The following is a 23111-nucleotide window of genomic DNA, read 5'->3' as shown; positions in this document are numbered from 1 at the left end:
TTGTCCGTCGTCCACGGAATGACCAGTAAAACAAAGACCCATTTAAAGTGTGCTAGAATTGGAGCAAGCTTGGTCATCAATAGGCACTGCTCAGAAAACCGGAATAATCTATTGTCCTTCACCGGATTTCGCATTGTTTTGCAGCATCCTATCATGTTTTTTTTAGCCCATTTGAAAAAGGATTGATCACCCGTGTTGCTTTTCCCACTCAGCCGTGGTGTGTTTTGGTACGTTGACTTCAAGGAACCTATTATGCAGCAAAGATAGCGGCTCAATTCAAGCGCGATAAGAGCTTGGATCCAAAAAAACACCGCACGTTATCAAAATAAAGTATTTAGATTATTCGTCCATTCATTCTCTTCTGTCAGCTATCGTTGGGTGATAGTTTCAAAGCAGCAGGAAAGTCCTGAATGGTTGGTAATCCTTTTCCAGAAGCAACTGCATGCCCATTTTCGTACCACGTAGCGATAACAAACGTGACTCAATGACGTATCATAAAATGGTGACTTTTTATCAGCCAAATTAAAACCGCGTAAACAGATGAAAATGAATGTTGATGACATTACTGAACTAGTTACGAAAAAACACATGTTACAAAAAAAGAGTAAAGCAATGGTTCGTTTTTAAAAAAAGTACATATTCTATATATTTCAAACGTCCATAAACATTACCTTACAAAGCTAGTAAATATTTACAAATCCACAGATTCTGAGAACCCTCACTGCACTCGCTAACCATCACGTTTGATAACAACTTATCACTGAAGCCCGTTGCCGGTAGTAACTATCGATCGAGTTGATTCGCGCTTACACTACCTTACTGTATAGTGTATCTCGATATAAGGGCTCGATATTGTCATGGGCAGCAACAGTAGCACCGCGTGTAAACCGCAAGCCTTCCTGCAGTGACCCGGAAGCTTACGAGCTGCCGATTACACTCCTTTTCCTCTATCACTGCACCATATTTCCCCACGTTGGGCAAACAAGCCTATCATCATTGTACTGAATCATTGCGTCAGGCATTACGTAGTAACCGATTGGGGCTCGAATCAATCGGCACACCCTGCTGCACACACTTGAACCAATCAAGCAGCCACGATATTTGTCCACTTTAGAGCCCGTTTGTCGATTGGCGCACGACCTTCACAGCACGGTGACGTAGCACCGGTCGGTAGCGTCATGCTCTTGAACTGCGGGCGTGCTGGATACTGCAATCCCCGCCGACACTGCGTCACTTCCTTCGCTAATATCACTAACACGCACTGACCGCAGGCTGGGCGATCGTGCTTGGCGTACCGCCGTCGTCGTCGGTGTTTCGATGATGTACTCCAGATTGCTGGCCAGATCGTCAACGCTCCGTGCGTGATGGGCACCATCGATGCGAGTATCGTACGGGATGATGAATATGCTGTCGTTATCCTTCTCGAACACGAGCGAATCGTAGCTGGGCGGTGCAAAGTGATGGTAGGAGGGAGCCGGTGTCGGCGGTGGAGTCAGCTCGCTGGACGATGGTTTGCGCGACCGGCAGCGGTTATGATCGGCACAGGCCATCACCAGGAAGAACGATATCAGTGCGATAAAGGTGGCCAGGTACCATACGATCGTAATAGCGTCCATGACAGGCGTATCGGTAAACAGGACCCGATCATGTGTCGTCGTTTTGATGCTCTGCTGCGTGGTGGTGGTGGTATCTGCAGGATGGAAAAGGACCATTAACGTCTCGAACCGGGCTGTGTGCGTGTGTCTCTGTTTTGGTAGCGATGCACTTACCTACTAAGTAGAGATCGTCTTCGGTGACCGTGGCAGCAACGTCGTCTGTAGTGGATTCCGTCGGTCCATCGACCCGTTCCGGGACCTTCGTCAGCTGTCCCGCTGGTTCCGCTCGGTCCGGTAGGCACTGCACCTTTCCGGCCACGAAAAGTGCTAAAATGCGAATGAAAAAACACCGTCAGCAAGGGCACGGCGAAAGCATGGATACGTTTTTTGCGCCAGCAGCGACCACCTTATCTTATGGCAGGCCAAGCCGAGCTTAATGCAGCGATAAGCAAATGCGTATTCGGGAAACGCTTCTAGCTTAAGGTGTACTACACCAGATAAAACCACTCAAAACCGTCTAGCGTAAGCACCGATGAGTTTGTTGTGCCAAAAATGTGCCCGAGGAACAGCAAACTCATCGGAGCTCTGGATGATGGTGTACGTGATTGCCCTTCTTTGCCGGGATGATGGGGGCGGAGCCCGGGTGGCAAGGTGGGCTTTTTATGGCCGTTTTGTAAAATAAAAATAGGCCCCTGTGACGGGGGTACACCGCTTCTTCGAAACATTTCATATCGATGTCGTTTACTTACCGATCATGACGTAGCATCCTAATTGATTGTGGTTGCTCTTAGCCATCAGAGAGTGAATACTTCCGGTGTTTTTTTTTGTGGTAAAGTGGTAAAGTGCTACTAGGCGGTACTTTTAAGGATCTGCTCGTAACTTTCGACTCTTTCGCAACACGACGACCAACTCCGTGGAAATAAGGTTGTGGTTCGGTTTCGAAAACATTGACACACAACAGTCAGCAACAATCACAACAGGAAGAGATCCATCGTAGGAACGAGAAGGAGATCGACTGGAACACCGTTGACACCGTAGAAATGGAAAGTTTCTTTTGCTGCTAGTGCTCGGTGCGACAGGTTTCGATTCACTTTCTTGTACCGAGCCTCTCGTGTGGGTGTGCGTTTGTGTGGCCAGAGATTTGTTCGCGGTAGACGACACGGCAATGTATCTCGTATAGGCTCGGTCGAGAACTATCAAGTCAAAGATTTCACATCTCCAAGGAGCACGGTTTTATACCCAGCACCCGTCCCCAGGGGCTTGTTGATCTGATCAGATAAAACAATACGACCACTACCACCTACACGTACCCTCGCTCGAAGTGGGTGATTTTTGCAGGCATTCGCGACAACAACAGAGCCCTCGTTATCCGTACGTCACCACCGGCAGGACCTTATCTAATAACAGTGTGATCAGAGCGGTCTGCTAGATAAGGGCCGACGTGTCATCATATCGCGGAGATGGCTTTGTGCGAACACTCAATGACCGTTGCTAGTATCTTCGCGAAGGCACATAGTAGGCTGATGCGTAGAATGCAACAAGCGGGCCGTCGAGGCGTTCCAGCGCTAAGAACAAAACGGGGGAGGAAAGACCGAACAAATTGCATCCGTTACCAGGCTGTTATCTGCCCAGTTATCAGTTATGTAAAGAGTGGAAAAACGAATTAAATTATGCCGTTCACCGTTAAAAACGCTCAGTTCAAAACGAAGCGATCCTGTGTGATCTTCTTCCTTCATCTGCTCGCAAAACATCTCAAACCTGAGATTGCTAAAAAGGGCGTTATCTTCGGAAGTCCCACTGGAAGTTTGATAAGCGCACATATGGTGAAAAGAATGGAGTTCGCAAATGCCACGGCAGGTCCGGCGGTGGGGGCGGTGTGATCCAGCAAACAAAACAATTCATTCGTCCGCGCCGCCGCCTCCGATTGACAGTGGGCGGCCGATAATAGTATTTTTGTTTAACCTAATAAGAGCACCTAGAGTAGGCAAATCTACGCGCAAATCTTATCGCCGACGAGTCAGTCGCCTTTATCAAGAAAAACAACCCCGTAAAGCAAGATTCCTGTTACGCCACACCATCTGGGTTTACGACGATGTTGCGTACCGGAGATGAAGCGCCCGGGCGATAAAGGGAGAAACGGAGCTGGACGCTATCTTAATTAGCCCAGACAAGCCCCAATGACATATGGGGCACACAAGATCGCAACAGGATTTGGAAACACAATTGCGAACGCGCGCGTGCCGTGCTAGTTTTTTGGGGCAAAAGACAATCGCGATATGCCGCGACACCGTGGACAAAGAATCATCCTGGACCAATCATCTGGAGCTTGTTTTTTTTTTTGGTGGACAGAAGCGATAAGATATCGAAGCCAATGTATACCATCGGGGGAAGAATTGCAGTATGCACCATTTCGGCCGCAGCATAGATGCAAAACGATTCGTCAAAGTCAAATTTGTCACCACTTTTTTTTTAGTGAGTAGGTTTTATTTTCAAAATAACACTTCATCCACGCCCAGGTTCCTTAGATCAACAATATTAGGCAACGCACAAAACGGGCGTGTAGTAGAGCAAGATCGCGGGAAGTAAGGGTATGATGAGTCGTGGTATGCGGTAATCGACCCACCACGCGAATATTAGAGTAATAAATAGATCTAAAGTACGGTTCTGGCGCGTTTCGTCATACCCAAGCAGCTGCTGCTGGTCAGTTTTTAAATCTATATATACGTAAATGCCGACACATTTACTAAACGCACAATCGGCTCGGCTCGCTCGAGGAGATTCCGTCTCTATAATCGATTTCGCTACAGTAGTAGTATAACCAGATTAAGTAATGCTGACTCACGAATGCGCAAAACATTGGGAGATTAGATTATAATACCGTCTGTGGTCGTGGACGAAACAATTTGCGCGCGAATTTTGGTTTAATACTAGCAGGAGTGTCCAGCCTTCTCACCTTAAACAGCTATAGTAATTTTCATCTTCGTCGTAGTCGTCGTCGTACGGTCGGGTCGCGTCATGATTTCACTACCTCTAAACACCCCTTACGAACAAAATTCTATCCTACGTGATCGTAACGTTTTAAAGCTTATGTACATCAACGGCGAGCGCAACGAAATGCGAGAGTGGACGCTACCCCAGGTTGTGCCCGGGACAGGACGCGTTACTTCGTGCGGTCCTCTTCCGCTTCCCGGTCCATGCTGGCAGACTTCGGTATGGTGGGCGAGGTGGCCGCCGAAACTGTCGTCGGCCCGGAAGTGCCGGAGGCAACTGCGGTGGTAGGAAACAGGGCATCGTAGCTGGGCGGCAGATCCTTTTCCTCCATGGACGGAGCGGACGGTCGCAGGTCATCGTTCGAGGAGCCGCGCAGTTCGATCGAGTGTAAGCCAGCGACAATGTTGCCGCCCCGACCGTGCTGCTGTGCGCGGCCACGCCCGGTGCGGTTGACGTGATCGCGGCTACCGCTTCCACCGCTGCCACCGTTACCGGCGCCACACAGCGGCACCCACTGGCGGCTCTTGTAAAGGCACAGAAAACAGGCGCAAAAGATGATGGCCGTCAGGATGAGCGACACGAACGCGGTCAGCACCACCTTCTCCTTGTTGTTGCTGACGCTCAGTATCTCGACCGGTTCCTGCTCGCAGCTCGGCTCGTCGATGCAGTTCGGACAGTTGATCGTACCGTCGTTGGCGAACGATTTGTGTATGCACGATTGCGCCCCGAACGGATCACACCGCAGCTCGTCCTTGCTCCCGCTGCACTCGCGCTTTTGCGTCGCCACCAGCTGTATGTACAGCGAGTCCTCCACCGTTGGCAGCGGGGCAAAGTGGTCCAACCGTATCGTTATCTTCAGGTAGGACGGATCGGCGAAGCTTCTTGGCACATCCTTTGGCGTGTAGCAGAACTTGACCTTCTTGCTGTTGCTCTGCTTCACCGTGACCGTGTCGATGCAGACGCCCTTCGCGTCCTGGCGCATGTTTAGCTTGCGCACCGTCAGGAACAGCCCGTGGCCCGGCAGCGCCTGCAGCGTGAATTTGCACTCGCTGTAGCGCTTGAAGGAAGACGAGTTCCAGCTCTGCCCGTACATCACCCCCGTGCCAAAGTCGGGCATCAGTCGGACCAACTTTTTCGAATCTAGCAGAGAATCGAAATGGGCTAACAGGGAGTAGCGCCGCTCGTAGCATATTTCGGAGCTAACCAAATCATCTGCAAAACGAAAAGAGCGCATCCATTAGCTTGGCGAACCATATTGAGGGATAATTTATACCCGTCTCGTTGGCCCTTCCCCACACATTCCCCTTTACCCAATCGACGAAGCGATGCGTCAACAACGTCGAGAAGCAAATTGCTGTGCATGCGTGTCTGTGTCTGTGTGTGTTTGTCGACGGGGGTACTTACATTTCTCGTAGCCTATTCCGTAAGCGCCGCACAAGGCCACCAGTAGAACAATTATTGAATATTGCACCATTTTCACCTATAGTCGAAGGTTACTGCTATGTAAAACCTATATTTTGGCCAACAGGCGGAACCATTTCTCCGTACGGGACGAATCTTTGTGCGACTTATGTTTTAGAATTTTCCACTGACAGCTTGTTATGACTTTTTGCTTCGTGCCAGAACAAGTGCACCAGGCAGTGTGGCCAGATTTTTTTGCTGTTTTTGGTAGGAGCATCAACATTTTGTCGATAGTTTTTTGTATTTTTTGAAGAGTTCCCAAATGCCACAAATCCACTAAACGACCACTAAACGGCTTCTAAACGACTCAAGTTCTCTACCTAAACGGAATATAGAAAGACTTCTTTTAGCAGACGGCAAACGACTCATGCATTCTAAAAATAGCAAAAAAGCTGGTGGTGCCATCTGTTGGTGGGATACCCCAACCAGTTGAGCTTCATCGTTTGGAGGAGAGCTTTATCATTTCCTCTATACTGTTGTATGGGTTTCGCATTGAAGTTATGCATCGCTAGAACTAGAACGGCGATACGATTGTTTAAATACTAAACTCCAACGGAAACCACCAGTACTGAAGCAAGTGAGATTTGAATAATGGTCGTCGGTGTTGATACCCACGTATCTGACCACACGACTATCCATATAGATTTTTGCTCAGAAAGTTAGAAGGCTATATAGGTCATGATAAGATGAAACTTGTCGAAACACATTGCAAGAAAAGGATAGCAATATAATGATGAGTTGTAATACGCCATCTATTGATCAAACCAATGAAGCTGTGGAGCTTTCATTTTTTTTCTATGGATATTCAATTTTCCAGTCGTTTAAGCTTAATCTATGGCGCTTGGGATATAGGTCATGATAAGGTGAATCTTGTCAAAACACATTGCAAGAAAAGGATAGCAATATACTGATGAGTTGTAATACGCCATGTATTGATCAAACCAATGAAGCTGTGGAGCTTTCATTTTTTTTTTCTATGGATATTCAATTTTTCAGTCGTTTAAACTTAATCTGTGGCGCTTGGGAAGGATATATAGGTCATGATTAGATGAAACTTATCGAAACACATTGCTAGAAAATGACAGCAATTTAATAATAAGTTGTAATACGCCATCTATTGAGCAGACCAATGAAGCTGTGGAGCTTTCATTTTTTTTCTATGGATATTCAATTTTCTAGTCGTTTAAGCTTAATCTGAGGCGCTTGGGTATTTAATTTTGACTGTATTCATATAGAGTTTACTGCATTAAATCAGCTGAGAAATGGTTTAATGACTTCTCGATCAGTTTTATGAAAAAATCTATGATTCGGTATAATAAATAAAAAATCGGTAGTTTTAGCGAGCTCATCTGTGAATCGGTACACACATAAAAAATGGTAGGAATACAGATACATTTCTGGTCACTCTGCACCAGGGATGGCGAACGGTTGCCGCAGGTGTTTCTATACTTTGACATTGCCAGAATGGTTCGTTTTGTTTTTGTTTTATTTATTTTTATTGTTAATACAAATACGAACAAATATCGGATCTGGAAATTTAGGCTTAATAAAGGGAAATTGTATTATTTGCGTTACAATCGCAAATATTAACCGACGTGATTAACGATAAAATTAGCGCACAATTTCTTATCAGCACAGCTGTGGATCGATCTTCCCGTACGTGTAGACGCTGCTTCACCACCAACCGGCGACAGAGCGAGAGAATGTAAATAATTACACAAAGTTGTGTTTAGTTGCGCAAAGCCCTTGAAAGCAATCTCTTCTGCTGCGAGGATCACGATGGACGGTACGGATTTCCTGCTCGGCGGTGTCGGCTCGATGGCCGCAACGTTAATCACGAACCCGTTGGAGGTAAGACCGGGAATATTTGGGATCGTTTTAAAGAAAATATTATAAAACTCATCGCGCCATTTCAGGTGGTGAAAACGAGAATGCAACTGCAGGGCGAACTTGCGGCGAAGGGAACCTACCACAAACCGTACCGGAGCGTGGTGGACGCATTTATAACGATCGCGAAAAACGACGGCTATGCAGCGCTGCAGAAAGGGCTGGCACCGTCCCTGTGCTTCCAGTTCATACTCAACTCGTGCAGGTATGGTATTGTGAAATCGCATGGTGCGTGCAGCACAGCACACACACACGCACCTCGTGGTCGTGATCGTTGAAAATGAACGGAGCGCTACATCGTTTAGATTAGATTAGGCATATACAACACGGCCAACGAGCACGGATGGACCAAGCAGAGCAATGGCAATCAATCGATACTGAAGAGTGCCTTCTGGGGCGCTGCCGGAGGATTCGTCGGGTCGGCTTTGGCAAGTCCCTTCTTTATGGTAAATGATTGTCGGGAATGCTTTGCACAGCGTAAGACAAAATTAATTTATTTCGCTTTCCCCCACGCCTCGACGGTCTCCAGCTACGCACACATCTCCAATCACAGGCCAAGGCAGAAATAGCGGTCGGTTACCAGCACCAGCACAGCGGTATGATCAGCGCTATGAAAGACATTTTCAGGAAGCACGGCGTGCAGGGCCTGTACCGTGGCGTAGCAGTGACGATGCCACGCGCCTTGCTCGGCAGCGGTGGTCAGCTGGCCGCATTCGGTTACACGAAAGATTTCCTCGTTCGACATCCGGTTAGTGCACAGCAAAGCGATACGTTTGTGTCGACTGTCGCCGGCGCGGTCGGAGGCACGGTAATGGCCATCACGATGACACCGCCGGACGTTATAGCGACACGCCTGTACAACCAAGGAGTGGATGCCAAGGGTAGGGGGATTTACTACAACGGGGTGGTGGATTGTTTCGTAAAAATACTCAAGGCGGAGGGTGTGGCCGGGCTGTACAAAGGCTTTTGGCCACACTACATGCGAATTGGGCCGCACGCAACGCTGGTGTTGCTATTCTTCGATGAACTGAAAACGATGCGCAGGAAATACTACGAGGCTAAATAGTTTGCCCGGTCGGACGGCCACGAAAAGACTTTGTTACTTTGTGTATTTTAGCGTCTAGCAAATAGTCGGTAGCTAACAGTGTTGAAAATGTTAAACCAAACAAATATAATCATGTTTTCTGAACCATTAATCAGTCCCAATTGTTGTTAATTTTTAAATAATTTTATCGTTTGGGTGCATGTTTAAAGAATTATTTTCATTTCAGCGCATTCTGGTACGCTTGTTTTAGTTTTTTGTAACTCATAACAATTATTCCTTAACTCTGGAACGAAAACCATGCGCTACCTTCGGGACCACGTCGGTCACCTCCTTGCCTCTCGTCTCGGGAAGGTAAAATTTAATCAAAACCGTTAACAACACGCACGTGATGGAGAAGGGAAGAAACACGAATGCGCCCCATATATTTTGAAGCGTTGGAAAAGCCATCCCAACGACGAAATTGCACCCCCAGGAGGAAAGGCTTCCCAACGCCATGGCCGTTGGTCGAGGTCCAAGATCGAAAAGCTCTGAAAACAAAAAATGAAAGAAAGTATCGCGAATATTTGAAATATTCTTTCTAAAGCGGTAAATGTTCGCTTTACCCGAGCCAATGAAGAAAGGAATAGGTCCGAGACCGAATTGATAGAATATTATGTACAGTAAAATGGTTCCAATACAAACGTACGAAAACCAGTCGATCAGGTGCTGTAAAAAAGGTTGAAATTTATGTTAATTTTGTGTAGTTGTTGTACACTTTAATACTCACGATGAAATGTATAGAAAGGGTAAGAACGAAGAGAATGATCGCACAGGAAGAGCAAGACAGCAGACATAAGGTTCGTCTGTTGCAACGAGCCATCAACAGCGGTCCAAACAGCGATGCGAACAGATTCAAGCAGCCTACACCCAGATTAGCAAACTTGGCTGCCTGCGAGCTAAATCCAACCGATTCAAAAATGGACACTGAATAGAAAAATACCTGGAAGTAGGAAAAGGAAGCAATCAACATTTAATTATCTGCCAAGGGCAGCGCCAGAATGGATGCGCGATACGCACCGCATTTATTCCCGACAGCTGCTGGCCGCCCTGAAGAGCGCACACGAGCACTAGCGGTAGGGTGAGCGTTGGATCCCGTACCACCGACCAGAGCGATCGATTCGCTTGCGGTTGGCCATCTTCCTGAGCCGAGGGACTGTTTTGGCCGTTGGCGCATTCCATCTGCAGCTTAATGTAATCGTCCCCGATCGTGTGCCGCCCGAAAAGCTTCCGGATGGCGCGCAACGACCCGGCCTGATCGCCCTTCACACTGTACAGGTACTTGGGACTTTCGGGGATCCAAAAGTAAAAGGCGTAGCAGAACAGATTCAGCACCGCAAAGCAACCCAAAGCATAGTGCCAGTGCTCTTCCGTCCCGAGCGCCTGCTCGAGGCTTGCGACCTGCGCCACTACTACCCCGGTGGTAAGCCCCAACGGACACAGCACACCCATGGCACCGCGCAGTTTGATTGGCGAAACCTCCGCCAGGTACATGGGGATCACACCGGTCGTGAGGCCAGATGCCAGCCCGACCAGAAGCCGTCCGAGCAGCAGCAGTTCCACCGATGATGCGGCACGGCAGCAAAGGAAGCATAGTGCACCGCCGGTGAGTAGCAGTGCGCAGCATAGGAATGATTTTTTTCTAGTGTTAAAGAGCGGTTAGAAAAAGGGTGAGTAACACAAACGTGAAGTACAGAATGCGATGCAGCAGTCTGCAGTAGATCACCTGCCATAGGTTGTGGCTATGTAGCCGCTGAAATGGGAGGTAATAATTCCACCGAGTAACACTGTAGACACTATTACGGACCACACGATTTGGAGTGCATTGGCTGTAAGCTGCACTCCGTAACGGTCAACAAAGACGGTGCAGAGCCAGTCTTGGATGAGCTATGATACAAGCGTTACGAATGTTAAAGTGTGACGTCACGTTTCTTCACAGCAATCGCGTCAGGGATTAGCAGTAGGTAGGTGGAGGTGTACTAACTTTAGCTGGTGCATTGATCGAGCTCACTTGATAGCCGGCGGCTACGGAGACGGAAAGGTTCACCATTACACCAAACCAACAAAGGCCCCATGTCCATCCAGTGTCCTGGGAAGATAAATGTTTCACCACAATTCGAAATTATGTCCTAATGTCGATACCAGTGGCCTCCAATCGTCAGTACCTACAGGAAGCTTCAGTTCCATTCCGAGCGGTGTTAGCTGACGAGACACAAAGGCCGGAATGGGACATGCGTAGACTAAAATTTTGCCATAACAGCACTTCAAATCTCGCACACTCAAGTAGTGCCGCGATCCACAACGGAACCCTTCAAATATTTACCAAAAGACCTGCCAGACGAACAAAACTCGACTTTTTTTTAGATAAAGGCGTTAAAAGTCAATTTCAACTTTGTAACTTCTGCCTCCCGTACCGTTTATCACTTGCGCATTGGAATTATTAAACATTTTCCGACCGCAATCTTTATCTACAGTGCTGCAAAATGTCATGAGCATCACGAGATATTCACCAACGAAAACAATGAAAATATCCGTGATAGCTCGATGCTCATTGCTGATACTCAATAAAAGTGTGCCATGAAATGCGGAACACGACATGCGAGTGCTTGAGTCAACCGTGATGACTTAGCTTAAAGCTGGCGCAAGCATAATCATGATTTTTCTGACTGTGAACAGTGCTGCCAAATGCCACTGTTTCAGATATTCACCAACCAACCAGATATGGTGGCCAAATGCCACCGACACTCGTGACTGAAACGAAGCTCAAATCAGCTCACGTACGCAACTGAGATGATCAGAGGTAAGACTCGGAACAGTAAATGTCGTGACCATGTGAGTGATCAAGATTTGGGTGCTAAACAAAATGTCATCAAGTATGTGATGGTCATAACAACTTCGAGTCTCACCTCTGATCATCACAGTAGAGCTCATGACGCTAACATTATTTTGTTTCTGCTAGAATTTTTCATGACTATGTCAGTGACATTTTGCAGAACTGATCACAGTAAAAAAATCATTGACATAGTGACTGACCAAGCGTTGGTCGCAAAAATGTCACGAAGCATGCATTGATCACACCAATCGTTTTGAGTAACACCTCTGATTATCACAATTGAGTACGTGGCGCTGACATCGATTTTGTTTCAGTCAGATTTTTTTAATGACATTGACAGTGACATTTTGCAGCACTGGTTATGTGAGCTTGTGAGGTGGTTTAAAATCGAAACGTACCTTCCATACTTATCCGCCAGATAGGCTCCTTGAAGCGATCCAATGACGCCACCGATCAGCGCAATCGAAATGATCGACGCAATGATCGCGCGCAGTGAATCATCCGACAGCAGCACGTTGTACCTTCGATAGATTGTCTCATTGCTCCAGTGCTTTATGAACTCGGTGGGTGCATTTATCACGCCTATGTTGTAGCCGACTGGTATCGACGCGCCCAAGCTAGTGATTGCACCGAGTCCGACCAATCGTAACGTCCAGCCGGATTCCTGCAGCGACCGTGAGTGTATTTGAATTTAAAGTGAAACACAACACAGCTCCCCAACTACTACTTGCTAACCGGCAATGTCAGGTCCATTGTTCTGCTCTGCGTGAGCTCTGCGACGACTGGCTGCGACGACACTGACTTAGGACGGAACAGGATTGTTGGGCAATAGCGCATCATTTCACGCATTAGTCGGTTCATAAGGAAGTAGCGATGAATTAAACAGATCATTTTGTAGTACTTTCCTCCACGCTGCGGCTGCGTAAACCGTCAGCAGGGATTCGGATAAAATTTACAGCTTCGCTAACAAACCGGTCTTTGGTGCGGGTGGTACGCGAACTGTTTCTTATCCCTTTTTAGTCTGTGCTATAAGATAAGTGGAAAAGATGCAAATTGCATCAAGCACAGCACCACTATGGGCTAATATTTACCTTGGTCTTTGCAAAAGGGTAGACATACGATGTGTGTGTACAGTGCACTGAACAAATGGTAAGCGTTTTGGTTTTCTTATTCATTCTTCATTTTCCATTCAGCTCCCCTGTATCGTGTAACAAATCTCTTTTTTTGTTTTTTTTGTTCATTAAAAATAACGCTCTTCTTAAGCTAAGTACTAGTATACAATGCTAAGCTTAGGATAAACGGTTAAGCCACTTTGTTTTGTTGTTTTTTTTTTGTTTTATCCCTCCATTATCCGCTCCACCAATCTTTGTCTTTGAGCAAGTAATAAAAATCACAACATGTTTCTGTGTAGCTTTCGGGGCTGCTTTTGTTTTGTAGGTTTGTTTGCTTTGTTTTTTTTTGTTGTTGTTTTAATGTCATTATTGCTGTGGGCAGGAGCGGCAACACTAAGGCACTAGCGGCTTGGAGCTGAATCCTTTAGCGACCAGCGGTACAATCTGCGAGATGTGCTTGCCGCGCGTTTCGGGCAAATAAATCCTCAGCAGTACCGTCAGCGCAACGCAGGTGAACGCAAAAGGAAGGAAGACGAACGCTCCCCAAGCACTTTGTAGCGTGGTGAACAGCATGGCCACGATGAAGTTGCAGCCCCACGAGGCCAAGCTGCCCATGGCCATGGCTGCGGGCCGCGGGCCAACCTCGAACAGTTCTAAAAATGCAATGGACGAAAAGTTAAGGAACAATTTTTTGCAAAAATTTACTCCAAGCATCGCTTACCAGAGCCGATGAAATAAGGTATCGGTCCAAGTCCTATTTGGTAGAAGAGAATGTACAACAGGATAGCGACGATACTTGCATAAGAAAACCATTCCACGTCGTCCTAAAACATAAAGAAATAAAGATATGCAATTAAACCTATGCACTGCACTGTAGTGATTAGTGATGGGAAAAACGAAGGTTTCGTCGGAATCGATTCCGGATAGTAGGTTCGGAATCGGATTCGGTTCTGGAAATGGCTCCGGAATCATAATAGGCTTCGAAATCGGAGTAGGTTTCGGCATCACCATAAGAATAGACGATTGGATCCAATGATGTATTGATAGCCGCAAAGAATTAAAATTTACTTGTAAACGATCCATTCTCATGGAGATTCTCAAACTGATTTCGCTTTTGAAGCTCTTAGTTCTTCTTATTTCAATTCAAGAACTGATTCTCATTCCGGAGCTAATTCCAATTCTGGCGTCAATTCTGATTCTATTACCGGAGCAATTCCTAGGTTCCTAGCGATTCCTAGGTCGATTCTGGAGACGATTGTGATTCAACTCCGGAATCGGCTTCGGAGACAACTTCGGAATCGGCTCCGGAATCAACTTCGGAATCGTCTCCGGAATCGGAATCGATTCCAGCATCGAAATCAGCTCCGGAATTGATTCCGAACACGGAATCGCAATCGGGTAGGTTCGATTCCGAGCTCACACCACTATAAGAAAAAATAAGTTTTCGTCGGAATCGATTCCGGCTAGCTGAAAAGTTTTCTGGAATCGATTCCGGATAGTAGGTCCGAAATCAGTTTCCGGAATCGATTCCGGAGTCGGCTCCGGAATTGGAATTGGCTCTGGATTTGGTTTTGGAATCGACACTGGAATCGATATCGGCTCCGGAATCGGAATTTACTCAGAAATAAGAATCAGCTTAGAAACGGAGTCGGTTTCGGCATCTCCATAAGAATAGGGATTTAGGTCCAATTTAGCTAAGTATTGATAGGATTTTGGAGGCGATTTCGATTCCAGAATCGGTTCCTGAATCGATTCCGGAGCCGACTCCGAAATCGACTCCATAATCGATTCCTGTATCGATTCCGGAATCGACTACAGACGATTCCTGTATCGATTCCGGAATCGACTACAGAAACGACTCCGGTATCGGAATTGACACCGAACACGAAATCGGTTAGGTCCGATTCCGAGCTCCCACCACTAACTGCACTGTACTTACAATACTACAATACTACTTACAAATACTTACAATAAAGAATACGATGAACGTAAGGCAGAACAAAAACAACGCACACATCGCACAGGATAAGAGGGCCAAAAAGCGACGGTTGAATTTTGCCATTAAAATTGGGCTAAAGAACGCAACAAACAGATTAAGACAGCCGGCACCAAGATTTGCAAACTTGGCGTCCGTTGAGCTCAGGCCGACCGATTCAAATATCCGAACGGAATAGAAGAAAACCTAGAAAAAAAGAAACCTTTAGTAAAACGAACAGAACCATACATGATGGCACTCGCGTCCTCTTGCCCTACCGCATTGATTCCGGACAGCTGTTGGCCACCTTGTAAGGCACAGACCAGCACCAGTGGAAGCAGCAACGTCCGATCCGTCAGCACCGACCAAATGGTACGTTCTTTGGGCTTTTGCACTGTACTCTGCCCATCGCCGCACGATTCCTCGTCGTTCTCCGGCGTACACTCCCGGCGCATCGCATCGATCTGCTCGCGCACATACTCGTCGCGAACCTTTTTGCCGGCGACGCGTTTCAGCTCGTTCACCGCCTCGTCCTGCCGCCGGCGAATCACGAACAGGTACTTGGGACTTTCCGGCAGCCACGGATACGGTACGAAGAAGATCACCACCAGGATGACGTAGAAGCTGAGAGCAAACTGCCAGTGCTCCTCGGTGCCGAATATTTCCTCCAAGCTGATGATCTGCCCGACCACCACCCCACCGGTGACGCCCATCGAGCAGAACACGCCGAGCGCACCGCGCAGCCCTAGCGGGGCCAGCTCGGTCAGATACATTGGAACCGTGCTGGTGGTCAAACCGGCGGCCAATCCGACCAAGAAACGACCCGCCATAAGCAGCTCCACCGAGCTGAGCGTCTGGCAGAACTGGAAGCATACGCCGCCGACAAAAAGCAGAAATCCACACAACAGGAAGGATCGTTTCCTGCAAAAAAAATACAAAAATTAATGACAGCAATTTTAAAAACATACTCTTGAAGCCTCCTACCTGCCGAGTCTGTCGGCAACCCATGCACCGCCGAGCGATCCAATTACACCGCCAACCAAAAAGATGGACACAACCGCCGACCATAACGTCTCCAGGTTGCCCTCCGAAAAGACGCTCTCGTACGTTTCGTAAATCGTATCATTGCACCAGTTTTTAATAAACTGAAAAGTGAGAGAAAACGGAGTTTGTTTTTAGAACAGTGCTTTACATTGTCCCGCCAGCACGCTACGCAACTACGGTGGTACTAATGGAAATATAAAACTGAAGCGCTTACTTCCGGTAAGCACAATTGCGCGGACAAGTTTGCAATTTTTCATTGGCGTTTCAGAGGGAGGGAGTTTGCGTGCGTGCGTGTGTGTGGCGTATGTCCCCGCGCTTTCCGGTGAGCTGCAACTGGTTCGTAATCGTAAAATGACAAAATCTAGCAATGTGTGCGGTTTTTCCACTCCCGTATGTTTGAGCAGCTGGTTTTAATGTTGCCGTCAGGCGTTTACCACGTAGCACCTGGTGCGTTTACTCACATTTGCCGGTGCATTTATGACGCCTATATTGTAACCGGTTGGTACTGCTGCACCGAAGGTAGTTGATAAACCGGCAGTAATCAGCCAAAACGTCCATCTGGTTTCCTGCAAAACAATGAAATAAATACGAGAAATGTTATTAGAGCAGGGTTACACATATGTAGCCTGTTAATTAGATGGCATGTTTCAGATAAAAGGCTTCAATGGTTGTATATGTACTACAGGCGCTGAGACCGTTTACAAGACAACCAATAACGGCCGCATTCAATTGTTATCTTGCTTGTGATAAGATAATCGATAGCTGGCTGTATATTTCGGTGGCGTTGTCCCGGATTAAGCGAAGATAGGCTTCGTAGTTCATTAAGTGCTTAAGGCTCAGTCAGAAAAGATGGACGAGTAAAACATTTCGTGTGGTTTGTAATTAAAGTTTTGTAAAATTATTCAACTGCTTATCAGCTGCTGTAAGCCGTCAAGCGTGCAATATCAGGTTGAAGGCTAAAAACAAAACAAACAAAAAACCGTAGTGATTATTTTAAAGTGTTCCTGAGACACATCCAACAAAATGAGTGTGGCATCTTCGATTCGGTTGATTTGGGAGAAAAGATTAGTTATCATTTTTTTTTGTTCTTCTTATCGAGAGGAAAAACAAGTTCAGCTTGGAAGGACAAATGGCCGATTTTTTGGTGATTCGTATTTCACTTCCTTCCACAAGGCTAACTATCATCCTTATCACTCACTTCACGGTTCTGTTGCGCCGGATCAGCACTGAAAGTCATTTTTATTTTCACTTCGGCCGTTAGTAATTCTAATCACCTAATTATACGCTAATTATAATGCTCGATTTTTTAAAACGCGTTTTAGCCGTGATCTTTGATGCTCTATCTTCACATCCACGTGGCGGGTTGCGCCCCCCGTTAAGTGAACCGACGAAGCGTTCGGCCCTTAAGCGACTAATCTGGACAGCACAACGGCTTTCGAGGCTATAATTCCCGATTGCAGGATCGACGAACATCGGCAATCCCTCCATTATTATCGACAATAATGTTGCCAATTGTGTGTGTGTGTGAGTGATAATCCATTATCGACGGTTTTATTGTTAGGGCGCGTCCGATCATCCGGACGTCACCGCCGATTGCCGATTGTTCGCGTACCGATTGAGATGCTTTCGGGCAGGTGGCGTCCCCAGTACAACAACAACAACAACAAATCCATGAGCTGCATCATAATCAGCTATCCAAACAAACCGGTTAGATTTGAATCATCCACGCTACGGTTACTGCCTGGAGCGTGTTTACTTTTCGCGCGTTTTGTATTGACCGCCGGAGATACGAACACCGACGACCGCACCGGGGGGGTCGGACAGGCCATTCGGAAGTAGATTTTCATTTCCGTCAACAGAAGCACGCGTGTCGGCACACTGTGAACCATAATTGGGCTATACAGCAAACCATAAATAGTCTGCCTCCACGTAAAGTGTGAACCCTCCCACCGGTCGTTTGGTGTTGCGGCGCAGCCGTGCGTCTGTGCATCGTCTGGCGCCGTCCGTCAGCTGTTTCTGCCGCATTCATCATTGACATCAGTAATAGAGAGGGAGGGGGACTGTAATACAGTCATTCCCTCCCCCCTCCCCCAACCAATTCCGTTTAATGCACGCTTTCACGAACGCTTTTCGCAAATGCCACACACTTGATTCGCGCGCGGATCTCTCTTTCTCTCTCTCCTTCTCTCGCGCGCGCTCTTGGGTGCTCTTTTCTCTCGTGTCTCGATTTCACTATTTTTATTCCACCGTCTGCTGGCCGATCGGGGGAAAGAAACGCATTCCTACCGCCGCCCTAAGCTCGCGGCGGCCGTGACCATACCCGTACCCGTGTTATGAAACCGAGGGATTAAGTGTATCGGGCGGTGGCAGATAAAAACGGGTAATGGTGTTTTGCGTAGAAAAAAATAAAGACCACCAGAGAACCAACCTTGCGCGCGTTGGCGTTTATGTGCGGTACAATTTTGGGCTCCCGGCCGGGACTGTAGAGAACGCTTGCTTCCTCATGATCGGACGGCTCCATCGTGGGTTGTTTGAGGTAGAGGGTTAGAGACGTCGTTCACTAAATTCACGCCAGGCCCGCGGCACCACCAGCAGAGAACATACACTCAGCAGCAAAGAACTGCACACTATAAGCTAACAGAAACACTTTCACCAACACAAACTGAGTGTGCACAACCTTCGGCATTTAGCAAACGTGTATAGAGTGTAGTTGCACCACACTCCCCGTGAATGCTGTGCCGTGTTTCACTGTCGAAAGCGCCTTCACCCTCCGCTCATGTGATCTACATGCAAATGAGGTAGAATTTCGGCGGAACCCCCTGTTAAATGAGGCGCTCCGGCCAAACCGAACCGAAACGAACTCAAACGCACAATCTCTTTATCACTCGAACTAGAAACGCCAGTGAGGGTTTGCCGCAGCAAACACAACACTGCGCGAGCGGGATCGATTGGGTTTGTGTGGGGTGGTTTGACACATGGGACAACGCAACACTGTGCGCAGGGATGGTGATTGCTAGAGCGCGGCCTAATGTTTACATCACGCAATCGCATCGGAAGAGGTACGGTCAGACGTTAGTTTGACAGAAAGGCGCAATGTAAACAATAAAATGCAAGAAAGAGCGAAAAGGGTTAGTGATGGGAAAAAGGATGTCTTCATCTGAATCGATTCCGGATAGTAGGTCCGGAATCAGTTTCCGGAATCGGTTCCAGAATTGGAATCGGCTCTGGCACTAGCTCTGGAATTGGTACCGGCATCGAAGTTTGCTTTGAAATCGGAGTCGGTTTCGGCATTTTTATAAGAATAGGCATTCCATAATCCATTCTCATCAAGACTCCCGATCTGATTTCGCTTCTGAAACTTCTTCTTTCGATTCAACAACTGATTCTCATTCCGGAGCTTATTTCATTTCTGGAGACAATTGTGGTTCCGGTATCAGAGCAAATTGCGATTCCCAGAACGATATGGATCGCCTCCGAAGTCAACTCCGGGAATCGGCTTCGGAGTCAACTCCGAAATCGGTTCTAAAGTCATCTTCGGAATCGATTCCGGAATCGGAATCGGAATCGGATTCGATTTGGGAATCGGCTCGGGAGTCAACTTCGGAATCGGCTCCGAAGTCAACTCCGGAATAGGCTCTAGAGTTTATTTCGGAATCGGAATCGATTCCAGCATCAGAATCAGCCCCTTAATTGATTTCGCTCTAGAGCGATTTGGCTCTAGAGTCCTCTTCGGAATCGGCTCCGAAATCTGATACGGAATCGGATTCGATTCGGGAATCGGCCCCGGAGTAAACTCCGGAATCGGCTCCTAAGTCGACTCCGGAATCGGCTCTGGAGTCAACTTCGGAATCGGAATCGATCCAGTACAGAATCGGCTCCGGAATTGATTTCAAACTAGGAATCGGAATAGGGTAGGTCCGATTCCGAGCTCCCACCTGTAAAATGGATGCAATTTTGTACTTCTTCTACTATTCTTTCATTAGGTTAAAATAAATGCGAATTTCTGTAGTTTTTACTGAATAATATGTTTACTTTTTGTTTTAATTTTATTCCAAGCAAACAAGTGTTCTGCCGTCAACTGTCAAATGCGGTGGAAATGGACCAACCGGGCGCAGTTAGCAACCGATGTGTACACGTACCGTTATTTGTCAAAAACACGTCTGATTATAAACAAATTGCTCACGTAGCGGATGCGATCAAATGGAAATTGTCCATTTTCTATAATTTATCAAAGCGAAGTGTATACAAAGCACGGGGCATGATTGGTCGCGTGTCGAGGCGGTACTGCTGTTTCGATGGAGTGTAGAAAAGTCCGACTGTGAGCCGCAACTGAGAGGTATTAAGCGTTGTTACCCCGTCAACAAATGGACGGAATTATGTCCAAAGGCAGCCTTGCCAGCCTGGCCACGGTTGCAACGGTTCTGCAGTTTCTTACTGGCACGTGAGTATGCTTAGGAAATAAACCAACCATTGCATTGTTATGAAAACTTTCTACTTTGGGTCCGACTTCAGTGTGATTTGTAATCGTTACATTCGGAAGAAATCAACAGGAGACACATCAGCCTTCCCCTTCATATCCGGATTTCTTTCGTAAGTAAACTGCGCCGTGACTGTATCCACTGAGTATGATTAAGTGTAATGATTTGCCATCTGTGTTTCAGCTGTTTCATGTGGCTCAAGTATGGTGTCCTGACGGAGGAAAGTACTCTGATACTGGTCAACTTTATCGGATCCGCACTGTTTTTCTCCTACACTGTGGTGTTTTTCATATTCTGCGTAAACAAGCGGGAGGTGATACGCCAAATGATGGTCATATCCTGCATCATATTGAGCGCCACGCTGTACACCTTATTCGAGACGGACGATGAGAAGTCGATCCGTGTCATAGGTAAACAAAACCACCGACCATTTGGTAGAAAGATTTTAACTTTCCATCTACTTTACATGCCTGCTTTAGGTCTGCTTTGCTGCTGTTTGGCGGTTTTGTTTTTCGCATCACCGCTTACAATGTTAGCGCATGTCATCCGTACCCAGAATACGGACAGTCTTCCTTTTCCGATCATTGTGGCATCGTTTTTCGTGTGCTTACTTTGGACGGCCTATGGCGTACTTATTGGTGATCGATTTATACAGGTAAGAAAAGCTCGCTGGTTAGCTAATGATGGCTGGACTGTTCTCAATCATGCCATTACCATTGTATATTCCATTACTCTTTAGATTCCAAATCTTCTCGGTGGAATATTGGCTGGAATTCAGTTGACTCTGTATGTGATATACCCGAAAAAGAAAGCTTCCTTCAGCGGTGGACCGCGGTATTCACCTCTGGTATCAGAAAACCCAATTTTGTAGTATTCCTATGGTATAGGTAAGCTAGGTAAGCATGGGCCAGTGCGTATTGTTAACATTATTTGGATTAACGCACCAGTTAATACAATTTAGTTATTAAAGTAAAACATGCTTCTGTGCTATGCTGTTATCAACTCATCCGAACACCTACTTTTATTTGTTAGAAAAAGAGAGCAGAGATTATAGCTTCCTTATTTAATGTTATACAATCTATCTCTAGGGTATATTATTTTTTGTGCTATTAGAAACTGATCTAATTGATAATCGATCTAAAAAAATTGAATATGCAATGTTTTCTGATATGATTTCACCTATTCAACCAAATCCTCGCAATTACAAATTTTCAACAACTTGTTCAACAAGTACTTTCAATCGGCATGATTAGCCACAGTTCAGCTACACATTTCATATCTTTTTTCATATTCTCATATCAGCCGGTTTTATCCGGTGGCTGCTTGCCACAAATATTTTTCTCTGATAACGCATGATAACACTAACGAAAAAAAAATCCAATACGTGTTCGACATTAAATTGTTGTTTGCACAGTCTGTTCGCAACTAAGGCACATCGCAACAGTGACATTCAAATTGGAAGGTTTTTTAGTCTTTTTTTCAATTTGACCTATTAATGACTGAATGAATGAATGAGTTCTAACATGAATTTTTCATTGCAATTTATTTGGTAGCTGACGAAATTTGGCCTTTAAATGGGATCGTGTTATAGCGTTCAAAACTTATTTTTATGGTACCTACAAATGATTAAAATTGAAGTTAGATCAATTAACTTTATTGAATTTTTCAGTACTAAATAATTATTTTGCCTTAAAATTGTTAGATTTAAACGGTTAATTCCAGATACTGAATTCCAGATCGATAATTTTAATTAAAATAAAAAAAAACAACGTTTTGCACTCGTACGTGACAATTCGATGGAGGTGATATGCACTCATATTGAATGGAATTGTATTGTATTGAATTCCTTGATGTACTGATTACAGTTGAGCGCCGTTTATCCGGGTACTTTTTATTCGGCTGTCCTTTTATCCGTGCTGTTGAGAAATGACAGTACAATACAATGGTGACATTACGTGGTGAAGAGGATATTTGAAAAAACGGTTAGCAGAGCACATTGTCGTAACATAAACGCTATAATTTACGGCACATTTCGAATATTCTCATTGAAAATCATGAAGTTAGTTCAAATTGGCTTGGTTTTACCAAAACATAATATAAATAAAAAAAATCAGGAATTTTTGGTATAATATATACTTTGACTCATTATTCGTGTTATTCGAGTATCCGGGTGAGGTCGAGTCCCGATGAGCCTGGATAAACGGCGCTCCACATGGGGCCATCCATAAATTACGGTACAGTGGCACGGGAAACCTTGAAGTGCCATGTTTTATTACACTAGGAGGTCATACAACGCTTCCATTTACTGTAGAATCTAATTTATAATATTCTTTAGGGAAAATTAAATGATATTTAGCTTACATTTTGCTCCTCCTGAAACATGTTGTGCGTGTATGAATGAATAACATGAAACTTTGATCATTATGATTTTGGACATTTTGCATTATCTGCATTTTTTTGTTATTTTTCCAATTCAAATAGTCCCTTTGAATAGAATGCACTCTATTGCGTGCATAATTTAGTTTGGTTTTGACGTTTTAATGTGGTCAATGTCAGTTTGATAATGATTCAATTAATCTATTTTAAACTTCATTTGTTCGGCGATTTGTTCAATTACTCAGTTGGCAAAAGTTCGGAATAGACTCCGATCCGAC

The 23111-nt window shown here is 45.9% G+C and overlaps 6 protein-coding genes across 11 annotated transcripts; 2 read left to right on the top strand and 4 right to left on the bottom strand.

The window, feature by feature from the left end:
• Positions 1 to 620: 620 nt before the first annotated feature.
• Positions 621 to 3004, bottom strand: LOC1274948 (uncharacterized). The gene is made up of 3 exons (XM_314145.5): positions 2345 to 3004; positions 1770 to 1922; positions 621 to 1690 (listed from the first exon to the last, which is right to left on the bottom strand). The coding sequence occupies exons 1-3, from the start codon at positions 2388 to 2390 to the stop codon at positions 1143 to 1145; spliced, it is 747 nt and encodes a 248-aa protein (XP_314145.5). The 5' UTR covers positions 2391 to 3004; the 3' UTR covers positions 621 to 1142.
• A 1053-nt stretch (positions 3005 to 4057) lies between these two features.
• On the bottom strand, positions 4058 to 6230 carry LOC1274947 (uncharacterized). Its single transcript, XM_314144.4, has 2 exons — positions 5991 to 6230; positions 4058 to 5798 (listed from the first exon to the last, which is right to left on the bottom strand). The coding sequence occupies exons 1-2, from the start codon at positions 6058 to 6060 to the stop codon at positions 4756 to 4758; spliced, it is 1113 nt and encodes a 370-aa protein (XP_314144.2). The 5' UTR covers positions 6061 to 6230; the 3' UTR covers positions 4058 to 4755.
• A 1391-nt stretch (positions 6231 to 7621) lies between these two features.
• On the top strand, positions 7622 to 9130 carry LOC1274946 (solute carrier family 25 member 35). Its single transcript, XM_061641561.1, has 4 exons — positions 7622 to 7898; positions 7964 to 8139; positions 8245 to 8380; positions 8464 to 9130. Exons 1-4 carry the CDS (start codon positions 7827 to 7829, stop codon positions 8998 to 9000), a joined length of 921 nt encoding a protein of 306 aa, XP_061497545.1. The 5' UTR covers positions 7622 to 7826; the 3' UTR covers positions 9001 to 9130.
• Positions 8996 to 12740, bottom strand: LOC1274945 (solute carrier family 2, facilitated glucose transporter member 3). Of its 4 annotated transcripts, XM_061641557.1 has the most exons (7): positions 11185 to 11536; positions 11000 to 11104; positions 10742 to 10902; positions 10036 to 10657; positions 9746 to 9958; positions 9582 to 9684; positions 9110 to 9506 (listed from the first exon to the last, which is right to left on the bottom strand). In XM_061641557.1, exons 1-7 carry the CDS (start codon positions 11200 to 11202, stop codon positions 9250 to 9252), a joined length of 1479 nt encoding a protein of 492 aa, XP_061497541.1. In that variant the 5' UTR covers positions 11203 to 11536; the 3' UTR covers positions 9110 to 9249. The 4 variants fall into 4 exon arrangements, with proteins under 4 accessions (XP_314142.5, XP_061497541.1, XP_061497542.1 ...); XM_314142.5 differs by lacking the exons at positions 10742 to 10902; positions 11000 to 11104; positions 11185 to 11536 and adding exons at positions 12247 to 12512; positions 12584 to 12740 and having other exon boundaries at positions 8996 to 9506; XM_061641558.1 differs by having other exon boundaries at positions 11000 to 11528.
• Positions 12741 to 13004: 264 nt separating this feature from the next.
• On the bottom strand, positions 13005 to 19015 carry LOC3289924 (solute carrier family 2, facilitated glucose transporter member 3). 2 transcript variants are annotated; one of them, XM_061641559.1, is made up of 7 exons: positions 18408 to 19015; positions 16441 to 16545; positions 15920 to 16080; positions 15214 to 15856; positions 14930 to 15142; positions 13682 to 13784; positions 13005 to 13613 (listed from the first exon to the last, which is right to left on the bottom strand). In XM_061641559.1, exons 1-7 carry the CDS (start codon positions 18498 to 18500, stop codon positions 13354 to 13356), a joined length of 1578 nt encoding a protein of 525 aa, XP_061497543.1. In that variant the 5' UTR covers positions 18501 to 19015; the 3' UTR covers positions 13005 to 13353. The 2 variants fall into 2 exon arrangements, with proteins under 2 accessions (XP_061497543.1, XP_061497544.1); XM_061641560.1 differs by lacking the exon at positions 18408 to 19015 and adding an exon at positions 17178 to 17989.
• Positions 16811 to 21432, top strand: LOC1274944 (sugar transporter SWEET1). 2 transcript variants are annotated; one of them, XM_314140.5, is made up of 5 exons: positions 20063 to 20420; positions 20492 to 20569; positions 20641 to 20867; positions 20937 to 21112; positions 21197 to 21432. In XM_314140.5, the coding sequence occupies exons 1-5, from the start codon at positions 20344 to 20346 to the stop codon at positions 21326 to 21328; spliced, it is 690 nt and encodes a 229-aa protein (XP_314140.4). In that variant the 5' UTR covers positions 20063 to 20343; the 3' UTR covers positions 21329 to 21432. The 2 variants fall into 2 exon arrangements, with proteins under 2 accessions (XP_061497546.1, XP_314140.4); XM_061641562.1 differs by adding an exon at positions 16811 to 16853 and having other exon boundaries at positions 20036 to 20420; positions 20641 to 21432.
• The last annotated feature ends 1679 nt before the right edge of the window (positions 21433 to 23111 follow it).

Source organism: Anopheles gambiae, chromosome 2 (assembly GCF_943734735.2).
Source record: "Anopheles gambiae chromosome 2, idAnoGambNW_F1_1, whole genome shotgun sequence".
NCBI classification, from domain to species: domain Eukaryota; kingdom Metazoa; phylum Arthropoda; class Insecta; order Diptera; family Culicidae; genus Anopheles; species Anopheles gambiae.
This window is presented reverse-complemented; position numbering and strand designations above follow the sequence as displayed.